This window comes from Ptychodera flava, chromosome 1, assembly GCF_041260155.1.
Source record: "Ptychodera flava strain L36383 chromosome 1, AS_Pfla_20210202, whole genome shotgun sequence".
NCBI classification, from domain to species: domain Eukaryota; kingdom Metazoa; phylum Hemichordata; class Enteropneusta; family Ptychoderidae; genus Ptychodera; species Ptychodera flava.
In genome coordinates, this window is record NC_091928.1 from 14,851,032 (window position 1) to 14,874,569 (window position 23,538).

At 34.5% G+C, this 23,538-nt stretch overlaps 2 protein-coding genes across 2 annotated transcripts; both read left to right on the top strand.

The window, feature by feature from the left end:
* Nucleotides 1–9,612: 9,612 nt before the first annotated feature.
* LOC139143015 (meiosis 1 arrest protein-like) lies at nt 9,613–17,221 on the top strand. Its single transcript, XM_070713209.1, has 6 exons — nt 9,613–12,425; nt 12,861–13,018; nt 13,864–14,043; nt 15,851–15,964; nt 16,602–16,749; nt 17,091–17,221. The coding sequence occupies exons 1-6, from the start codon at nt 12,380–12,382 to the stop codon at nt 17,219–17,221; spliced, it is 777 nt and encodes a 258-aa protein (XP_070569310.1). The 5' UTR covers nt 9,613–12,379.
* Nucleotides 17,222–17,394: 173 nt separating this feature from the next.
* LOC139143025 (meiosis 1 arrest protein-like) lies at nt 17,395–22,320 on the top strand. The gene is made up of 7 exons (XM_070713217.1): nt 17,395–17,419; nt 17,709–17,797; nt 18,205–18,339; nt 18,979–19,092; nt 19,414–19,656; nt 21,378–21,512; nt 21,951–22,320. The coding sequence occupies exons 1-7, from the start codon at nt 17,395–17,397 to the stop codon at nt 22,179–22,181; spliced, it is 972 nt and encodes a 323-aa protein (XP_070569318.1). The 3' UTR covers nt 22,182–22,320.
* Nucleotides 22,321–23,538: the final 1,218 nt, after the last annotated feature.

Below are 23,538 nucleotides of genomic sequence, written 5' to 3' on the forward strand. Positions count from 1 at the left end.
AATGTGTAACTGTGCTTCTCGTGGGTTTTTTGTAACTCTTAGAAGCACAATGAAAAAAAGAAAATTCTATGAGCTTTAAACCAACATTTTTCTCAAATTATGTCATTTTATAGTACGTTAACATATCCGGGATACTATATTACTTTTGTGGGTGCAGTACAAACATAAGAATATATGTCTTCTCTTCTCTATTATCACTTGTGCTTCTTGAGATACATAATTTGCACTCAGAAACACAGAAAGAAAGTAGAAAAGTGCATGGCCAAACCTGTTAGAAGCACACTGTAAAAAGACATGAAAATAAAGAAATTTCATCATTGTAACGTAATTCATTGATTAAATTCTTTCATGTTTTATGAAGCAATTGTGACTTATCTTCTATAGACCAATTTTATTAATTAAACAAACACTTTTTCTGTTGAATTATGACTGGTGCTTCTTGCGAGACATATTTGTGTCCTCAGAAGCACACTATAAGAAGACATGAAAATAAAGAAAATTCATTATTGTAACGTAAGTTATCGACGAAATTCTTCCATGGGTTATGAAGCAATGAAAATTGTGACTAATCTTCCACAGACCATTTAAAAAACATTCTTGTTATATTAAGACTGGTGCTTCTTGCGAGACATATATTTTGTGTCCTTAGAAGCACATTATTAAAAAAACATGAAAATATAAAGAAATTGAACGCTTTTACCATAACTTGTCGATGGAATTATTCACGTTCTATAAAGCAATAGTGATTTATCTTCCACAGACCAATTTTAATAATTCAAAAAAACACACTTTCCTATTGAATTATGACTTGTGCTTCTTGCGAGACATATTTTGTATCCTTAGAAGCACACTGTTAAAAAACATGAAAATATAAAGAACTTGCACATTTTAACGTAACTCATTGATTAAATCTTTCAAAGTTTATTAAGCAATTGTGACTTATCTTCTACCGACCACTTTTAATTGAAAAAAAAACTTTTTCCTTTATATTATGACTGGTGCTTCTTGCGAGACATATTTTGTGTCCTTAGAAGCACATTTTGTTAAAAGACATGAAAATCAAGAAATTGCACCATTTTAACGTAACCCAATAATGAAATTCTTTCATACTTAACTAAGCGATTGTGACTTATGTTGTTCAGATCGATTTTATTCGGTAAAAGCACTTCTCCGTTTATATTCTGACTTGTGATTCCTGCGAGACATATTATATATCCTGAAAAGCACACTGTTAAAAGACATGAAAATATAGAAGTTGCACCATTTTATGGTAGCTCTTTGATGAAATCCTTCCACAGCATCGTGATTTATCTTCTACAGACCTCCTTTTATTCAAAAAATCCCTCTTCTTATTACAATTCCGTGTATCTGAGGACCAATCTTCGGTTTAAAAATTACCTTCATGTGTATCAAATAACAACCATTGTTTGATGTTGAAACATAGCAATATTCTGCTGGTTATCATCGCGTCTTTAAACACATCTTGAAGATTTTTAAGCGCTAATTTCGAGGTTTATGACAGGTAAGTATAAAGTGAACAAAAGACAATCCATCTGTTAATATATTCATAAACTTTTTGACTTAATTACAAAAATGTGATAGTGTAAAATGTGGCAATTAGTAAACATTGAATGTATATTCTCTCTTGTTTTTGCTTTTCTGGTGATGACAAGTATTTCAGTCATTTCTTGGAATGTGAATGGATGTCACGCTCTTTATAACGGTACAACTTTCTGTCTTAACTAAAGTGTAACCATTGCGCTGACTTTAATTTTCTACAAGAAACCCATTCTACAATGGCAAATCAGGCACATTGGAAAGTTGTTTGGCGTGCGCCTATTTACTTCTTTTATGGAACGAGCAATTTTGCTGGTGTTGCGGTGCTGTTTCCGCGAAACAAAAATGTTGATGTTGTTTCTGTCAAAAGTATCATTCAAGGTCGTTTACTTCATTTGCATGTTAAAATGGATGATACTTCCTATCATTTGCTCAATGTTTTGCTTCTACCAATGGAGATGGTCGTTGCATTTTCTTTCAAAGGCTTCGTACAGATTCATGAAATATGACTAAAACTTACCCATACCCCAAAGTTTAACATCGCAAATTACAGTGGATCGCAAATTCTACCAATTATTTGCTAGACATAATAAGAAATGCAATGCTTTGTATGAAATCTGTTTTAATTGCTACAGAAACATACCAGAAATATAAAATTGACTTTTAATAGGAAAAATATTTGGATTGTATAGCTTTAATAGCCATATTTTGAAGAGTAATGCATTATCACAGTTCTGCAGACTGGCACCTTTTTTCAAATTGTTAAATTATTCTTGTGAGTCATCTAATGAGCTTAACCTGGCTTGTTTAGTATTAGAAAGGCAATTTATTAGTCTTCAAAATGACATATTGTAATGTTCAATATTGTCTATCTTTGTTTCTGAAATAAGACAAACATTTACCCGATACCCTAAAGTTTGTATCGGAAATTACTGTTACAGCTAATCTAAAATTTTACCAAAGTTTTACTTAGATATATTACAAAGACAATACTTCGTATGAAATCTGCTTATTTACTACAGGGAAATGTCATAAATATATCAAGACTTTTAATAGCAAAAAATTGCCATACTTTTGCTACACATGATACAAAAGGCAACGTTTATATAAAATCTGATTTGTTTGTTTGTTTCAAAAGTATGTCACAAATATGAAATAAACTTTTAATGGGAAGATAATATGATTTAGTAGCCATTTTGATCATTTTGGTAGGGCACCCAGATATGGCACATGTATGTGTTTCAGCAAATTTGCCGTGATACGTGGGTACCCTTCCAAATATGATCCAAATGGCTACTAAATCATATCATATTCCTGTTAAAACTTATTTCATATTTGTGAAATAATCGTAATCATACCAATCCATAATCCGATAACACTAGGTCAAAATTCGTAATACACAAGTTATAAAACATAGACTCTTGACAGAACAGAGCAGATAGTAAAGTACCCGTACACACTCATGTAACTCTCATTCTAGGGCTGAATTAGGTAAATCTGGACTCATTGCTCAATTGAATTCCTTATAATCAAAATTCACTCCTGTATAAGCAAGCCAACAGATTTTGCAGACAACATATTGCTTTTTTCTTTCCTTTTTATCCTTTCTGTCGTTATTCACGTAAATAACTGACGCTAACATTCCGTTCAGAACTGTACATATATTTCACTGTTATATAAAGCTGGCAAAACTGTGCGTTGCTGCACTAAAAGTCAAACCACAGAACTGTTGCTATACAAAAATACTAAAACAACACTACTGTGCATTAATCTCTGCGTGCATTGCTATGTCGTTTTCATGTTTTTTGCGCATTCTTGTTGGTTAAAGAGTAAAAAAGTGAGGAGAAATTTAAAAAACCGCGTCACCGCATCATTTTTGGAATATGTCTAGTATGGGAAAACAATTTGTAACAATTTACGCTAAACGGAAAAAATAAATTGAAGAAAAGAAAATTGAGTACGAGACAATGTGATTACAAATCGATCTATAGATATATCTATCCATCTATCTGATGACGAATTTATCGATCGATAAATCGATCTGTCGATTAATTGATCTATTTTTCTATCGAATTGATAGATCCTTCGTTCTATCGATCGATCTGCCCATCAATTTATCTATCGATCAATTGATCGATCGACCGACCATCTATCAAACATCAATATATATCGATCGATCTATCGATTGAGTGATCGATTTATCTAGCGATACATTGATCGACCTATCTATCTATCTATCCATCTATCTATCTATCTAATATCTATCTATCTATAAATCGATCGATCTATCGCTCCCAATGAATCACTGAATCAGATGTTATCAGTTAATTGATACAGTATTGGTTGTTTTGATGCAGTATTGGTTGACTTTTCTACGTTATCAGTTGATTTAATCCGTTGTTGGTTCATTGATACGTTATCGGTAAATTTGTTGATACGTTATCGGTTAGGAAAAATTACTACGTTATCGGGTTTGATACGTTATTGGTTAGTAACAAAGTTATCGGTTTTAACAAGGCTTCTGAAAATACAGGTTTGTTATCGGGGGGGGGGGGTGCATGTAGCCCCTCTAGCCCACGGCACATAAACGTATACTTTCAACTAATGCTCATGATATAAATACTCTTGTTACTCGTAAAACCGAATTTAGGGTTAAAATATTGGTTTTCTGTTTACAAGCTTGCCAGCAAAAATTATCTATCGTAAGTCTCTCGGGTCTTTTGGTTGGCCCTTGGCGTGGGCGTACTGATCACCTGCTTGAATTTTTTTTGGAATAGTATTGGTCTCACAGTCCTTGGTACTTATTTGGGTAACAGTAGTGAGTATTAAAAAAAAACTGGATTGACTGTGTTAATAATGGTGGGATAGATATGCTCCAGCTATGCCATTCCAAGGCCGCGTCATGTAATAATCCCCTTGCTGTAACCAAACTCTTCCATCTTTTGATTTGCCTCTGTCCTCCTGCTTTTATCATCGATGAAATTCAACATAATTTTCTTGATTTCCTCTGGCAAGGAAAACTTTGGGTATCAAATCAATCAGTTTTTGCTCCATTGAAGTTAGGAGGGCAAAAGCTTATCGATATCTTTTCACGTTTGAAAGCTTTTAGGTGAAAATATCTTCAAAAAAATATGTATTTAGGTCTGGATAATCCTTCATTTTTCTTCGTGTTACACCTCTCAACTTTTTATAGTCAGTTTTCAGTATGTTTCAGGATGTCTACCTAGATTTATCTTTAGCTTTGAAAATTAAAATGGTCTGTAGAAGATTAGTCACAATATTAATGACTTCATAAACCATGAAAGAATTTCGTCGATAAGTCACAATTGCTTCAAAAAACGTGAAATAATTTCATCAATAAGTTACGGTAAAATGGTGCAATTTCTTTATATTTTCATGTTTTTAATAGTGTGCTTCTAAGGACACAAAATATGTCTCGCAAGAAGCACAAATTGGAAGATAAAAGGAAAAAGTTTTTTTTTAAATTAAAGATAGACAGTAGAAGATAAGTCACAATTGCTTAATAAAATATGAAAGAAATTCATCAGTTAGTTAAGTTAAAATGGTGTAATTTCTTTACATTTTCATGTTTTTCATAGTGTGCTTCTGAGGACACAAAATATGTCTCGCAAGAAGCACCAGTCATATATCAAAGGAAAAAGTTTTTTTTTTCAATTGAAAGTGGTCGGTAGAAGATAAGTCACAATTCCTTCATAAAAAGTGAAATAATTTCATCAATAAGTTATGTTAAAATGGTGTAATTTCTTTATATTTTCCTGTTTTTAATAGTGTGCTTCTAAGGACACAAAATATGTCTTGCAAGAAGCACCAGTCATAATTCAATAGGAAAAAGTGGGGTTTTTTGAATGATTAAAATTGGTGTGTAGAAGATAAGTCAAATTGCTTCATATAACGTGAAATAATTTCATCACTAAGTTATGGTAGAATGGTGTAATTTCTTTGTATTTTCCCGTTTTTAACAGTGTGCTTCTAAGGACACAAAATATGTTTTTGCAAGAAGCACAAATTGGAAGATAAAAGGAAAAAGTGGGGTTTTTTTAAATAAAAGATGGTCAGTAGAAGATAAGTCACAATCGCTTAATAAAATATGAAAGAAATTCATCAGTAAGTTAAGTTAAAATGGTGTAATTTATTTATATTTTCATGTTTTAATAGTGTGCTTCTAAGGACACAAAATATGTCTCGCAAGAAGCACCAGTCATAATATCAAAGGAAAAAGTTTTTTTTTTCAATTGAAAGTGGTCGGTAGAAGATAAGTCACAATTCCTTCATAAAACATGAAATAATTTCATCAATAAGTTATGGTAAAATGGTTCAATTTCTTAATATTTTCATGTTTTTAATAGTGTGCTTCTAAGGACACAAAATATGTTTTTGCAAGAAGCCCAAATTGGAAGATAAAAGGAAAAAGTGGGGTTTTTTAAATAAAAGATGGTCAGTAGAAGATAAGTCACAATCGTTTAATAAAATATGAAAGAAATTCATCAGTAAGTTAAGTTAAAATGGTGTAATTTCTTTATATTTTCCTGTTTTTAATAGTGTGCTTCTAAGGACACAAAATATGTCTTGCAAGAAGCACCAGTCATAATATTAAAGGAAAGTGTGGTTTTTTATTTGAATTATTAAAATTGGTCTGTGGAAGATAAGTCACAATATCTTCATAAAACATGAAATAATTTCATCAATAAGTTACGGTAAAATGATGCAATTTCTTTATATTTTCATGTTTTTTAACAGTGTGCTTCTAAGGATACAAAATATGTCTCGCAAGAAGCACCAGTCATAATATCAAAGGAAAAAGTTTTTTTTTCAATTGAAAGTGGTCGGTAGAAGATAAGTCACAATTGTTTCATAAAACATGAAATAATTTCATCAATAAGTTATGGTAAAATGGTTCAATTTCTTAATATTTTCATGTTTTTAATAGTGTGCTTCTAAGGACACAAAATATGTTTTTGCAAGAAGCACAAATTGGAAGATAAAAGGAAAAAGTGGGGTTTTTTTAAATAAAAGATGGTCAGTAGAAGATAAGTCACAATCGCTTAATAAAATATGAAAGAAATTCATCAGTAAGTTAAGTTAAAATGGTGTAATTTATTTATATTTTCATGTTTTTAATAGTGTGCTTCTAAGGACACAAAATATGTCTTGCAAGAAGCACCAGTCATAATATCAAAGGAAAAAGTTTTTTTTTTCAATTGAAAGTGGTCGGTAGAAGATAAGTCACAATTCCTTCATAAAACATGAAATAATTTCATCAATAAGTTATGGTAAAATGGTTCAATTTCTTAATATTTTCATGTTTTTAATAGTGTGCTTCTAAGGACACAAAATATGTTTTTGCAAGAAGCACAAATTGGAAGATAAAAGGAAAAAGTGGGGTTTTTATAAATAAAGATTGTCAGTAGAAGATAAGTCACAATCGCTTAATAAAATATGAAAGAAATTCATCAGTAACTTAAGTTAAAATGGTGTAATTTCTTTATATTTTCCTGTTTCTAATAGTGTGCTTCTAAGGACACAAAATATGTCTTGCAAGAAGCACCAGTCATAATATTAAAGGAAAAAGTTATTTTTTTCAATTGAAAGTGGTCGGTAGAAGATAAGTCACAATTCCTTCATAAAACATGAAATAATTTCATCAATAAGTTATGGTAAAATGGTTCAATTTCTTAATATTTTCATGTTTAATAGTGTGCTTCTAAGGACACAAAATATGTTTTGCAAGAAGCACAAATTGGAAGATAAAAGGAAAAAGTGGTTTTTTTTTAAATAAAAGATGGTCAGTAGAAGATAAGTCACAATCGCTTGATAAAATATGAAAGAAATTCATCAGTAAGTTGTCACAATCGCTTAATAAAATATGAAAGAAATTCATCAGTAAGTTAAGTTAAAATGGTGTAATTTCTTTATACTTTCCTGTTTTTAATAGTGTGCTTCTAAGGACACAAAATATGTCTTGCAAGAAGCACCAGTCATAATTCAATAGGAAAGTGTGGTTTTTTATTTGAATTATTAAAATTGGTCTGTGGAAGATAAGTCACAATATCTTCATAAAACATGAAATAATTTCATCAATAAGTTACGGTAAAATGATGCAATTCTTTATATTTTCATGTTTTTAACAGTGTGCTTCTACGGATACAAAATATGTCTCGCAAGAAGCACCAGTCATAATATCAAAGGAAGAAGTTATTTTTTTCAATTGAAAGTGGTCGGTAGAAGATAAGTCACAATTCCTTCATAAAACATGAAATAATTTCATCAAAAGTATGGTAAAATGGTTCAATTTCTTAATATTTTCATGTTTTTATAGTGTGCTTCTAAGGACACAAAATATGTTTTTGCAAGAAGCACAAATTGGAAGATAAAAGGAAAAAGTGGGGTTTTTTTAAATAAAAGATGGTCAGTAGAAGATAAGTCACAATCGCTTAATAAAATATGAAAGAAATTCATCAGTAAGTTAAGTTAAAATGGTGTAATTTATTTATATTTTCATGTTTTTCATAGTGTGCTTCTTAGGATACAAAATATGTCTCGCAAAAAGCACCAGTCATAATATCAAAGGAATAGTTGTTTTTTTCAATTGAAAGTGGTCGGTAGAAGATAAGTCACAATTGTTTCATAAAACATGAAATAATTTCTTCACTAAGTTATGGTAAAATGGTTCAATTTCTTAATATTTTCATGTTTTTAATAGTGTGCTTCTAAGGACACAAAATATGTTTTTGCAAGAAGCACAAATTGGAATATAAAAAGAAAAAGTTTTTTTAAATTAAAGATGGTCAGTAGAAGATAAGTCACAATCGCTTAATAAAATATGAAAGAAATTCATCAGTAACTTAAGTTAAAATGGTGTAATTTATTTATATTTTCATGTTTTTAATAGTGTGCTTCTAAGGACACAAAATATGTCTTGCAAGAAGCACCAGTTATAATATCAAAGGAAAAAGTTTTTTTTTCAATTGAAAGTGGTCGCTAGAAGGTAAGTCACAATTGCTTAATAAACTGTGAAAGAATTTAATCAATGAGTTACGTTAAAACGTTGCAATATCTTTATATTTTCATGTTTTTAACAATGTGCTTCTAAGGATACAAAATATGTCTCGCAAGAAGCACAAGTCATAATTCAATAGAAAAGTGTGGTTTTTATTTGAATCATTAAAATTGTTCTTTGGAAGATAAGTCACAATTGCTTCATAAAACATGAAATAATTTCATCAATAAGTTACGGTAAAAATGGTGCAAATTCTTTATATTTTCATGTTTTTAATAGTGTGCTTCTGAGGATACAAAACATGTCTTGCAAGAAGCACCAGCCATAACATCAAAGGAAATTTTTTTTATTCAATGAAAGTGGTCTTCGTAGAAGATAAGTCACAATTGCTTCATAAAACGTGAAATAATTTCATCAATAAGTTACGGTAAAATGGTGCAATTTCTTTATATTTTCATGTTTTTTAACAATGTGCTTCTAAGGATACAAAATATGTCTCGCGAGAAGCACAAATAGGAAGATATAAGGAAAAAGTGTGTTTTATTATTACAGATGGTCAGTAGAAGATAAGTCACAATTGTTTCATAAAACGTGAAATAAATTCATCAGTAAGTTAAGTTAAAATAGTGCAATTTCTTTATATTTTCATGTTTTTAATCGTGTGCTTCTAAGGCACAAAATATGTCTCGCAAGAAGCACCAGTCATAATTTAATGGGGAAAAAAGGGGTTTTGAGTAAAGTGGTTAAAATGGTGCAATTTCTTTATTTTCATGTCTTTTTACAGTGTGCTTCTAAAGATACGAAATATGTCTCGCAAGAAGCACCAGTCGTATTTGGAAACAGAGAGCACGGACGATACGATCACATGTGGATTTCACTACGATTGTGGTTCTAGAGGTACAAAACAAGTATCTCAAGAAGCACGTTGCTTTGATCTTTCAAATGACATCCGCGTACGAGGATGCACGCATGCGCACACTTTGCTGCTTCTAATCGTGCTTTTTGTATTTTTTTTGTAAGCTTCCATTCCTCGTTCGACACGAACATGGATTTTTCTCAGGGCACTCGTCCCGCACCGGGTGCTTTCGGCTCTTGTGTAAAGGCGATGGAGACACATATTCGGGTCAAACTTGGAAGCAGAAACAGTTTGGACTTTCAGTTAACGTCATGGCAACCAGCGAGGGTGGAAAGTTCGGATTTCCAGTAGATTTTATGCAATACTTTCAGCGGTCCTCTCAGAGTTTCCGCCATGTTGTTTCTGTCAGAATATCCATGATTTCATTCAGCTATATTCAAATCCATCGTACAGTGTCTTTTTTGGCCGATTTTTTCATCCCACGTGAACAACACTGTCGATGAACAATTGGTGGACACAAAGGCCAGCATTTTATGGCCGTTGCGCCATGGGGGACATCGGGGGACACTCGACATTTTCTTACATGCATCGCGGCCTACTTCAATTTTGGGAAATTCCGACGTTTTAGCTTTGTAGACGTACCAAGAATATGACGATCTTATGCATGGCGACTTATAGAACAGCCCGCGAAGGAATTCTTTTAGTGAAAAAAATACAGCCTTCAACTGTCCACAGTTTCATCCCAGTGTTCAGCTGCGTCAAGTGGTAGCCCTGCGTACAATGGTGTGTGTTCCCGGCGCTACACGGCCTCCAAACCGTGTAACGCCAGGAACATACAGCGTTATACGCAGGGCCGGCTACGTCAAGTGGCAGTATACGAATTGAATCAAGTCAGTGGGTACGTACCGCACTTTAGATGGGTTCAAACTTAAACTGAATTCGATGTTAAGTGATAAGAGGGGAAATACACCATTATAAATATTTAGGATTTTGATCCCATTTTAAAATAAATGTTGCATTATCAGATATTGTAGAGTACAATAACAAATTGTGTTCTCGAGAGTAAAAGAATTTTGATCTTAGGGTTGCCAAGCATTTATAATAAGTTTTTGTTTTTGAGATGATATATGTATGGGGTCATATGGGTAAGTAACCTGGCCCTGTGATTAGTCAATTTGGTGATGGATCGTAAAGGTCTGCAGTTTGGGTATTTCTACAAGAGATACCTTGAATTTAGTCAGTATTGTTATTGCAGTAATTCTGTGTTGCTTTCATGACTGAGGATCTGAATTAAAAAAGACACTAAAAAGACACTAGTACTAAGTCATATTGCAGTATCTTTATTATATTTCACAACACCATGAACATGTATAACAATATAAGTATTATAATTTTCAAATAAATACTCTTGCAGTAAATAAATGTTTCTCTGTCTTGTTTTTGTAGTACTTTATAGAGCTGCATGGACAGTCCTGTTGAGTAACTAACTATGAGTGATATGCTGCTGACATGTGTCTTTTATATTAACCTAAGAACAAATGCTTTCATTGCACTGTGCAAAAAATATAATGATAAAAAATAAGAACAAAACCGAAAGAAAACCCTCAAACTAGGTTTTTGGAGGAAATAGTTTTCCCAAAAACAAGAGCAAAATCAAAACACCGTGAAAATCAGCCTATAAGCTTGACTAGACAAACGTTATAATGCACATGAAGCAAATTTTACTTAGGCAAATTTTATCATCCTGGTGTCGTACGTCTGACTAAAATTCCTCTCCAATTGGTTTCCTTCCGTTAGTCCGGATCCTCCCAACCTCATTATGGCGAGACTCCTTTGGCGTCGTTGGCGTGTAGCAAAAGACAGAGGGGAAGGGAAATTAAATATAGTTTTAGAAACCTACGTTAGTTATGGAAGCCTAGCCCCGAGGGTCATTGCGGAAGCTTAGGTTTTTGACGATCGCCTTTGACGTACCTCTGCAGACAAGAGTGCAGTCGTCCATCGGAGCATCAACGTACGTTCACCGTGGCGATGGCGGAAGAAGTTTCTACCTCCATGCAGCATCATATTTATAATTATAAGCCCTACACAGCCCCATTGCAATATATTCGAAATGATCAACAACGACAGGCAGGGAGGGACAAACAGTCGACGGTACAATGGCGAAGTTTAACACCCAAAGAAATACAACTGCCGTGCATGCAAACATGAAATACAAGTCCGGGCAGCGGGCTCTGCGTCGCAGGGTACCGGCGTTATGTGGTCTCAACGCCGGTAACACACACAGCCCTGCCACGCAGGCCTTGCATCGTGCTCCCAGGAAAGTTAAAAATGAAGCGCTGGTTCCACAAATTTATCATGGATCACTGTAAAGAGGTATATTTACTGTTGATTGCTAATCTATTGTAACTGTGGACCTGATTCGGCAAGTTTACCGTATACAGCAGAAGCTTCCGAAGGAGTACACACGGTGTAGACAGTCAGGCAGAAAACTTAGCGCGATCCGCGCGATCGGAGCTAGCTCTGACCTCTGACATTTAGGTACGATCAACTTTCTGCTCTACGCACGCGCAACAAAGGGTCAACGGGTCAAAACGTTACTGCGAGTGCGCATAATACATCTCTAAATTAAGAGTGAACACGAACTGATTATGCTTGAGAATTTAGGTTTTCGCAGTATCTCTTGTCTATGATTCGATATTTATGATTTAATATTTTATCTGACAACAATTAACATCATTTCCTTCTCTCAGTTCTTTTCACATCGTTTCATATAAACTACAGCGGTAAGTGATACTTTACAATTACATGTCGTCTGCTCGACCGGGAAGAGAACGCACATTTTTCCATGCATATGAAGTTGAATGAGGGCCGTCACGCCGATGCAAGTTAAAAGACAGCTATATAAGAGATAGCGTGGAGCTGATGTTGATCAGTTAACTTGATGAAACATGGACCCACAGAAAATGAATAGAGCTGTGTTTGCAAGACAACCAGGTATTTAAACATATACACATGCGTCTTGCACAGTTTCAATGAATGCCTACATACGCGGACTGGCACAGGATGTCTCGCCTGAGTCTGAGTTCCAACTGTGCGTTTCCCGTATAAATATAAGTGAATGTGGTACGTCTTTTTTCTTCACTTTGTTTTAAACACAGAGAGAAATCACGAGACTCGCAGAGTTCTTCTAAGAAACAGACAGTAGCTAACACTGCCTGAGTAGGAGAGATGTTTCGGGAAGGGAACGTATCTAAAATTATTACTAAATTGAAGAAATTTCATTTAATTCTTAGTCCCGGGTTATCCGCAATCGTTGTGTATGCTCACTATGAAATGATGAAACTTTTAAACTTCAATAGTTTTCAACCCCCCCCCCCCCAGTTTTCTATTGATTCGATCTCTAATACCTCCCATGTATATACCTAACAGCTCATGTTCTGATGGTCGATTTTTCACCCCCATTCGACATGGATACATGCCACACCCTCAACCGAACCCTGGAGAATTTCTTTTCACTGGTGTGTAACCTTGGTGGACCGTGCCGCACTCCTTTATTTGGACTGTATGCTCTGGGTTGCTTCCCTGAGGTAAGAATCTTGTAAACATTGGCGTTTTTTTCCCTCACAAATAGTACAAGTTTTCGTTAGGAACAACTTGACAAATTAAGTAGGAAAAGTTAAAAGCTGTCCACTTTGGTCCGAAACCTTCCCTACTTCGATTTGCAGAATGTCACAACCTCTCCCCGGTCCCCGTTTCCCCATAACCTCCACACAAACACTGCTTTGTCCACTCCCAAAAACAAAGGTTCACCTCTCCTTACAGAAATACCTTGTTTTCGCCATCTTTCTACTACTAGACCATGACTGCCAAGACATCATTCTTAAAAGTTACCACTTGATAGTAGCTTATATAGTCTTACCCATCAATATGTCTTTTCTAGAGCACATCATAGTATTGGCAGTCGCCACTTGTGTTTTTGTTGTTCTTGCATGTGTAATTTCCAGAAATGTAAATCTAAATTTGCGGGCAAATATTTATTTGTGCATATTATCAATAAAAGAGCAGTGATGTCATTTGCGAAAAGATCTATTATCATGTTTTGGTTTCAGGGCATTGGAACATTTTTTATTCAATTTAATTTACAAGTAATCAAACTTTCTTTATGTCTGTCCTACATCAATACACTTAATTTTCTCATGTCAAGGAGAATACTTGTGTAATTTTATTTATGTAACCTTTTCATGACCTGTGTTTCCATGTGTAAAAGTCCAATTTCGCCAATTAAAACAACAGGACAAGGCTTAAATATAGTAGTTAACAGGTGAAACAGCAGTTGCTTATACCCAACATAAAAGTCATTCAAAAGTATAGTCTATTGACCAGAAGAAATAAAAAGCTCCTCACTTGAGCTATTTTACATTTTCCTTTACAGTGTTTATTTCCACTGCAACACGTGAGAGGCAGCTTTCCAAGGCTGTACACTGCCTTCAGTAATTTGAAAAACTATTTATCAGATACCATCAGTGTTGCACCAAGGAGTTCACACTGTGTTGTACAGGGCATACAGGAAGCTATAATGCAATTCAAAAGACAGTCTCAGACTTTAAGACAGGTATTGTAGAGTTCCATCTAGTTATAAACTTTTTCCTAACAGGTTTATCCTTTGCTATTGCATCAAAATCTGTTAAAAATGGTATTCCCTCCAATTTTAGCAATCTTGATCAACATATACATAAAGCATGATTTTTACTGCCTTGCCTTGCTAACATGAAACCATGGTGATTTTAACTGACTTAACTGGACATTAATATGCAACAGTGGCATGTGTCATAGTTATCTTCTTCTTCCATAGTTTTTGCATCAATTTTAAATTACTTGTCCGTAAGATAATTAAACTGACATCACTGGCTTTGAAGGGCCAGAAGTTGTAACTTATCATGATTTTTTCACTACTTTTGTTTTGTATATCAATGACAAGTTCTCATTCTTCTCTCAATTGTATGTTTAAAACCCACTATTTAGCTTGCCAAAATGACGTTTTTACTTGTACAATGCACTGTTATTGTTTATATTTTTAATTCTAGTCCAGACCAGAATTTAATCGTTGACAATAACAACACAGTTTAAATATATATGTAAGGGCCAAGTTGACAAGCTGAATATCCTGTATCTCAAAATGTAGTAGGGGAGTAGAAAAATTACCAAAAGTCACTGCTACTGTCCTTTAAAGAGGCACTTCACTTGGTATAACTTTTAAAACACATTTTTTCAATGCCAACGGTCGATATTTGACGTGGCGACTGCGCGCGGATCGCGAGATATCGATATAAACATGTCATTTCCCGAGCGTATTTTTCACATCCCGAAGTTTTACGATCGTTCCTTCTTTTGGCCCGAAATCCCCCGAAGGTTTGTTGTTGTGCTGATTGACGATATTCTAGGGAGTCTACAATAAGTTCGAACGACGCAGTTATTTTACTTCCCACTGCAAAGACTTATATACAGCTTATACCTTTAACTCAGGTAAGTTTTTAAAAACTTCTCCTTAGTTTTTGTCGTTCCCATTATTTTTAACCAATACCACATAAACATCAGTTTTTACGTGTTAAATATTAGCCGCCTCCGATGACTACATTTTGTCGTCTGCCACACAGTACGTGTGGTTCGCCGCGCGCGTGGTATGAGTCTATGCATACCACGCGGCGGCCGTTATGTATCAACCGCACGTAACTGTGCTAGTCACCTATGCGAATTCTGGTGGAATCAGCAAAAATTGTTTTTCGGTTTTTTGCCAAGTCAGTAAGACTCAGCTTTCTCCCACGGGGCATGACCGATCACCGACGCGAGTGGTACTGTGGCGTACAGCAGCGTTAGTGTAGACTCGTACTCCATAGCTTAGTTGACAATGGCCCCAGTGCCGAATGTTCGATGTTCGGAAGCTGAATTTAGGTGGGCCACTGGAATTCAAACTTTTACTTTTTTGAAGACATGTTTTTATCAATATCTCGCGATCCGCGCGCAGTCGCCACGTCAAATATCGACCGTTGGCATTAAAAAAATGTGCTTTAAAAATGTTACCAAGTGGGAGTGCCACTTTAAAAGGACTAAGTCACTATCAAATTATTTTATTATTTTTGTTTTATTTGAGATGTTTTTTTATGTTGGTCTGCTTCCTAAAAACATGTTTAATTATAAAATATCAGATGGTGACTTTGTCTCCTTTAATTAGTAAAAAGCATTACAGTAGTTTGTCATTCAGAAAAGTGTTTTCAAAGTTCACAACTCCGTCTAGTGAATGAAAGATTCCAGGAAGACAGTATTTTCAAAGTGTCTTGTGTTACAATAGAGTAGAAATCAAATTTTGTAAACTTAATTGCAAACCCATTAGTTTTGATACCCGTCTTGCATTTCTCTGTCAGGTGGCTGGGTTTAGCAGTCAGCTTGAAATAACAATCATCACAGCGCGCCAAGCTTCAGCAATCAGCAAACAGATTGAAACTGTCACCGGTAACATGGATCTAGAAAATCTCAAGGTAGGTTTTTAACTGAATGTTATGACTTGAGATGTTTCTGTAAGGTTAGAGAACAGCAATAAATGGTTTGGGATTACCATGGTACTGTGTCTGTAACCCTGTAGGATGAGGACCTTCATATGCAAAGTGGAATCTGAGTACTATGGGCGAATTGTATCCCAAACTAAAACACCAAGGTTTATATCTTTTAGCAGAACATTCCATTTGTATACAGAGAAAATATAGTATACCTTGTATTAATTGGTAAAGAAGACTATAGTAAGCTTTGGAAGGGTGTACTATTTTCTTACCGGTAGTTTTGATTCACGAAAATGTTCATTTTAGAGTTAGGGAACACCCACTCAATAGTGAGATTAGCCTGTCCGTGTATTAAATTATGTACAGCGCATACCCAAAAAGCTAGATAGACCTTGTCATATGTAAGTATTTGCATTGTTAATTTAATGATATTATTGTGTCATTTTTCTGGGTATACCGTATCTCCACTTTCATATATGGCATTTATGGGGAGTGACCATAGATTAGTATGTAGCTGTGATATTTGATACCTATGAAATGATAATGTGATATGTAAAACTTGAAGAATCAGTAATCAGACAGCATTTTTTTCCTGCCTGACTTGTTTGATTTACTGTAGAAAATCCAGGTAGTGTCGGTCAGTGATCCAAATAACCTCAGACTAGGTGAAGATGAATTGTTTGAAGCCAGTCAGAGTAGCAACAACACATCAACCTCCAGTGATAACGCCATGTGTAGTATCATTGATGTAATCAATATTGATAATGGTAAGAATTGTGATATTGACACCTACGTTATTACATAAATCTGCAGTAAATTGAATTTATTTTGGGGAAATGAAATGCTAAGTACACACAGCATTGACGAAGGTCTATGCTCTTTTTCATGTTCAACATCAGACTGTGTAAGGATCAATAAAACGTAATAAGTGGTTTCAACTTGCCTCAGATTACTCAGAAGTAAATTTTTCCTTATTTCCATTCTTGATTTATTCATATTTACCAAGGTACCTCAGCAAAATGAGAGGTAATACACAATCAGAACAATAAACTCTTGATATATGAACTCTCATACTCATGTTTTATGAATATTTTCCATGTCTTCGTAGACGAACTGAGTCTTGAGAATTTTTTCAAAGGTTGGCTTCATGACTGTGGCACAGACAGAGAACATCTTCATTTGACCCTACCAGCAGTGTCACTGAACAGCGAAGGTAAATCAGACATTGTCATCAAGTGATTCACAAGTTATTATAATGAAAAAACAAAATGAAAAGCTCAGCATGTCCTGAATTCCCATTTAAAGTAAAAGATTCACATGATTCTTTATCATCTTTCAGTGTATATTTTGAAAGGTGCAATCTTTTCTGCCTGTCACATTCCAGATAGGACATGATAAAGTGCTGGATCACCATGGTGGAACTGAAAGCGCCCTCTAGTGATCTATGACACTGGAAACTTAGTATGAATAGCTTTAAAACTTAGTTCGAATTCTTTTCTACATAGTCTGTTTTCTCACATTAACAATATACTTAGAAAGAACATCCTTAACCAGGATTACAATTTCTGCCAAACTGAATTGACCTCGTGCAGAATACTGCAAACCTTTCCTTCACTTTTTCTCCAGCTGCCTCATTGTAACAGTAGGCTACAAAACAGTTTAACCACACAGTAAATATGAAAGGGTGAAAGAAAATGCAAAACTAACTCTGATATATCTATTTCAGATTGCAGTGAGACAGGAAAATTAACTCTGAAGTGTGATTTACAAGAGAGAATCATCAACCCTAATCAGTTACCATTCCAAGCACAGTATGTAAGTGATAACATCCTATCATATCATTGGTACATCAAAGTTAGTCTCTCCTACCTGACAGTTTGTATCAATTCACAGGTGTTTTGGGTGGGGTATAATTTACTGCAATCAAATAACTAGTATGAAGCCTCTATAATATTGGTGAGTCAGTGAAGTTTGATTTCAGCAAATACAACTTTTTTTAATCAGTTGTTGCTTCTAGGTTTCTTTTGTTGCTAAATTAAACATACAAAATTTCAAGGGGAATGTCCAAAGTCTCTGTGACAGATTTGACATTCAGTTCAAGTTGCAAGTAACAATATACATGTACATGTATTGTGTGAATTTACACTTAAAGTTCTCTGAAATTTATAATAAATAAAAACACTTTTTTTTCCTGAATTACATTTCACTTCTTACTGCCGCAGAGTGTACAGATGGATGCAGTAAATGGCAAACCCATCATGTCATCATCTCTCAACAAAGGGACTGGTGTCAGTGTAACAGTTCACAAGATGAGAGCAGTAAAACTTATCAAAGCTGACAGCGTATGTGAATCTGTGGTAGGTCTATCAGTACAGATCGGTTTGAGTGTCAACTATTTGTACTTCGTTGATAAGCCTGTAAACCATTTTGTATTTTCAAGTTTGAAGTAATGCTGACAAGATTGTCCTCAGTAAATATCTCATTGAAGATATTTTTGAAATCCCGTTGTCTGGCTAATTAGCAAATCCATTCAGTATTTGTTATCTGAAACTAGTATCAGTGTACATTCAGCAGTCATGTGGCTCAGTTTAACCTTTTCACTACAATGGTTTGGCCCAAACCCATTGTTATCGATGGTGATGCTGTTCACAGGGAATTATGGGTGAACAGATAACTATAAAACACTTTGAATTAGCTGCATGTTTTTTTAGTGATTTTGGATTTTTATTGCAATCGATGAGTTTTACTTAGCTGAGAAGACATTTTAAGCATGGTAAATATGGGGGAAAAAGTTTAAATTAGCGAAGTTCAATAGTTAAATTAGCTAAAAAAGGATGTTAGCCGAAAAGATGTGTTTTACAGTATTACAGTCATCCATGCGTTCCCTGTATACCTTTAAAGGGTATCAGAATTGACTGCAAAGAGTTCATGGTACCACAGAATTTTCTCACTCTAATCAATCTCACATACACCTCGGTATTGTCTTCTTTACTCAGCTGTACGGCATGCCATTGGTAGTGAGACCCACTACATGTTGGAAGCTGGACTGGGAGGAACTGGACACTAATCAACAGAATTTCCAGGCTTTGTGTCAGCTGCTCCAGGACAAGGTATCCAAAATTCTACCACTTTCTCAAATCTTTTTTCTTTCTTTTTAATTTTTAGCCGTGATAAACAAATCAAAAAGTGAATTATTTCTCTAAGAAACTTTCTGAAATAATTTTTAGGACAACAGTGTTCCAGTTTATGAGAATTAACACTTCCAACCAGTCTTATTTACAATCTACAAATTACTAGTCATGCATAAAACTACCCGAGCAATGATATTTTTTATGTAAAAGTAACATTTTATCAATTTTTTTTTATGTAAATCATCTTAATAGCCATAGCTTCCAGATTTCCTAATTCTTTCTGTTTATACCTATGGACAGGATCTATTTCTGTTGGCAGAGATGGAAACCACAGAAGAGAAAGCAAAGTCGACTGGCTCATTCAACTATCGACCGGACCCGCCAAAACCTAGTGGTTATTTCTTACTACTACCATCGCAGAGCATGACACTACTGATCAAATCTGTGGCAGTCAATGAATTGATGTTACCCTGTGATTTCCAAGTACCAACCGATAAACCACTCAGTGATGCTGTCAACCTACTGTCAGACTCACTCAATCAGGTCAGACATATACTCAGGGACAATCTCAGATTGTCGCATAGCTTGAGGTAGATTGTGCCTAAGGGACAGATATTGGGACTCTCAGATTTGACAGTGTTTCTCTGTACTACTGCTTGTGTGGGGTCATTTTGAAGCTTTTGAAATATATAAAGTTCACACCATCTTGTTTTTGTGAAAATTTAATTTTTCCCCACAGCATTAATGCAAGGAAGGTGACCATTTTGAGTTTCAAATATCTAGAACTTTAAGATAATATTTTTCCACAGTACCAAAATTTGCAAGGTAACCCCTGATTTTTATTCACAATTCTGAAAGAGAATAGTTGAAAGTTTCATCGAGGAAAGTTTGAAAAAAGTGTACCACCATAAGTTCAAAAAGCAAAATTTTTTTCATTGTACACATTGTAGGCAGGGGTTAGGACCTCAGCTCAATAATGAACTTCAATTTTGCATTATTGTGGCGACTGAATTTCTTTCTTATTTACTTTTTATGTGTACATTAAACAGACACTTGTACTGACTAATTTAACAAATTTTGTAGTATGATCTTCCCTCTTGCTTATATTTACTCAACAACAAAGCCTTTGACAAGAATAACATTGTAACCTAAATTTCCTTGAAACAGCAAAGAAAATGTCAGAAATTGTCATATTTTACTTTTTGATGACATCAACACTTTGCACTTAAGAAGTTTCATATGAAGTTTTATTTAGGGGAGGTGTTTTGGTCCAAACTGAATTTTTTTTTGTTCAATTTATGCGACAGTCTGCAACTGTCTCTTAGGTGATGCATTAGTCCTCAGCTTGTTTCATGTCTGACATATGCAATCATTTTATACGCATTTTTGAAACAACATGAAAACCATATTCTTACCAATACTGTAGTTACCTTCTGTTACAACCGTGTTCCAATCAGAACAATACATAACAGAGAAGGTTGATTCTGCTAGTTAGCAGGCATAAATGTTTTGACACTAAAAAATTTGTCAAAAATAAATATAACAGTTGCCACTTCTGGGTTCTGGCTGTACCCAATTGTAATTTTAACTGTTACATTCAGTTCAGCTGGTGTGAATTCCCATGGCATGTTTTACAAAAATCACTCACAAACCACCTTGATACTCAATTCTTTTTCTAAAACTTTGATAGCACGCAAAATTTCAATGAAAAAGGAGTATTAGTGCCAATTTGATGCTTTGATTTAAAATACTGATCAATTGATATGAAAGTTGTGCTGTTTTCAAATGGTCAATGGGATCAACATCACTGGAAATCAGGATGATAAAGTTGTAAGACAAAATCTGATCGTAATTGAGATTAGGAGAAACGTATACTTGTATCGATTTACTGTAGAATGTGTCATGGGGACAAATGTTTGGACTCTAATTTCTGGTGTACCACTTGTGTGGACACATTTTGAAGATCTTGAAGTGAAACTGGCATATTTTAATGATCATTGAAAATTTATTTTTTCCCATAGAGTTAACACAGGGATGGGGGTCATTTTGAATTTCAAATATTTGTACATGTTCAGTAATTTGTTTGTCTCGCCCAAAAGTTTGCACAGTGACCCCTGATTTCTATTCTTGATTTTGAAATTAATGCTTGAAAGTTGCCTTCAGGAGACTTTTGAGTGAAAGTCATTTCAAAGTTTCAAGGTACATATTACCTTAAAAAACACCAATGCAAGCTTTTAAAAAATTGAAAATGTTTCCATTTGTAGTTGGAGATAGAAGATTCTTTCAATCCACTTTTGATCAAATCCAACCTGTGTAGAAGCCTGACTAGCTCACTGTTGAAGAATACAAATATAGGAAGACAAAACATTAAAAGGAAGCCCAACATCTATGACTCTCAGGTAGGCATATCATTATTTTCATCAAAATTGGACAGCGACAATAGTCATGAACATATAGTAAAACACTCCGGTGTTATAGATTGTAATGATATTAACAGCTATTGTAACTGAATTGTGTAAAAGTTGATACACAACCTATTAAATAATGACAGCCATTGAAAATATGTTACACAATGTGCCAAAATATGATAAAGTCTGTAGTATGATTTTGTGTAACACGTAGTAAAATGACAGAAATAAATTTACTGCTGTTTTGGAGAAATCCAATCTAAAAAGATCAAAATCTAATACACAATGTGACTATTGAGCGAAAATAAAAGATTAATGTCTTATTTTGTGTTGAAAACTGTAACAGGATGTTAGTTTCTGTTAATCATAAGCCTAAACAACTGTCAGATAAATTCGCTGGTGCCTTTTTACGCAATTTTCACCTAACAGATGTCACAGACAACTCATGCTACCAGAGGAAGAGGCCGAGGAGGCAGAGGAATGGAGGGCAGCAGAGGACAGGGTAAGGCCCAGTATCCACCTGTGACTAGACAACCTAGAAACAGAAATGTCAGTTGTATACCAAGCCATCAGAAGCGTTACTGTCCACCTCCACCACCTACTTCATCTCAAGATATCTATGCATTTCAAGATTTTGAAGACTTCCCAACTGAACTGTAGCTGTTTTCCAATTGTTCTCCTGTTTTTAAAAAAAGACTTGTTTTACCTGAGCTACTCTTACAATCCAGTGTTACATTCAAAACCAAATTTTCCAGTTTTACTGATATGGCAAGTATTGATCATTTGTTTGACATTTAGAGTGTGAACACTGTAAATTTTGCAATCTTTGAGTGTTGCAAATGAAAATATATAAACCAAAATATTTTCAATGTCAATATCAAAGTGTATGTACATACAAAGCAATAATGCTTTACTTGTATGCAACATATTGGCCACATGTGCATTGAGGGAACTAGACCTAAAATACTTATTTGTACATATTGCTTTTCTGCTATTTAAAGACACAAATAAATTTTGTTGTACATATTGGTTTTACTGAAGTTTGGTGTTCCCAACTTTCCATGAATTGTATTTTTTTACTCCTTTTATTAAAATTCAGTTGCAATGAATTTTTTTCTTGATAGTTTGTAATAAGTGTATGCAGTATTTTGGGTGACTTGAAGTGTCAGCATTGCTACCTTTAAGATTTTGGAAAAAATTAAGATAACTATATTTCAAAATAATTCCAAGGCGTGTTCTACCTAGCATACATGTAGATATCACATATAAAGTAGTAGTAGCAACACCAAAAATTGAAAATCAGTTTTTCTCTTTGAAAGCTTTCAATGGCAACATTGGAAAGGTTACTTGAAATAAAACAATATATAAAAAGACCGTCTTTGTTTTGTAACAGATATACCACAGATGTACCTTATACAGGGTGACAGTCTATACACTCAAATTTGCGTAAATTTCAAGGACTTTTAAGGATTTTTCAGCAATTTTCTGAGACTTTCAGAGGTACAAAATACTTTCAGGTATTATTTCTTCAATATATCATTTTATATTTCATTTTTACAATATTTCGACCAATCATCTTATCATTTTTGAAATTATGGATGGATTATCAATTTTCCAGGACTTTCAAGGAGCATGCTGACCCTGCATATACCAGCACCCACATCAAGAATGGAACATTCATGTGTCATCAGAGGGGCTTGCTTACATTTTGTGTACGAACAAAGCAACCAGGGCATCTGATGATCACTATGTGATTTCACCCCATGTTTTGATATGTCAGTATTGTGGCCTTTCTGCCTCTGTCATAGAGGGAAATCTCCACACACAATGGATCCCTATAATGCTGCCTTCTCAGTATGATTTTATTCATGTCTGATCCATATGTTTATACTTGAAGATGAAAGTAATATATGTGCAGACCTTGATGTAACCCTTTTACGACAATGGTTTGACCCACAACCCAGTGATTTCTGTGGTGAGTATGGACCCCTCCACAGGGAAAAAGGGGGTTTAACAG

Coding starts and splice junctions, on each gene's coding strand:
- LOC139143015 (XM_070713209.1), top strand. CDS start 12,380: ATGGACCCACAGAAAATGAATAGAGCTGTGTTTGCAAGACAACCAG. Junction 12,426..12,860: donor TGTGTTTGCAAGACAACCAG/GTATTTAAACAT, acceptor TATACCTAACAG/CTCATGTTCTGATGGTCGAT. Junction 14,044..15,850: donor AGTCTCAGACTTTAAGACAG/GTATTGTAGAGT, acceptor TTTCTCTGTCAG/GTGGCTGGGTTTAGCAGTCA.
- LOC139143025 (XM_070713217.1), top strand. CDS start 17,395: ATGGTGGAACTGAAAGCGCCCTCTA. Junction 17,420..17,708: donor GGAACTGAAAGCGCCCTCTA/GTGATCTATGAC, acceptor TATCTATTTCAG/ATTGCAGTGAGACAGGAAAA. Junction 21,513..21,950: donor CCAACATCTATGACTCTCAG/GTAGGCATATCA, acceptor TTCACCTAACAG/ATGTCACAGACAACTCATGC.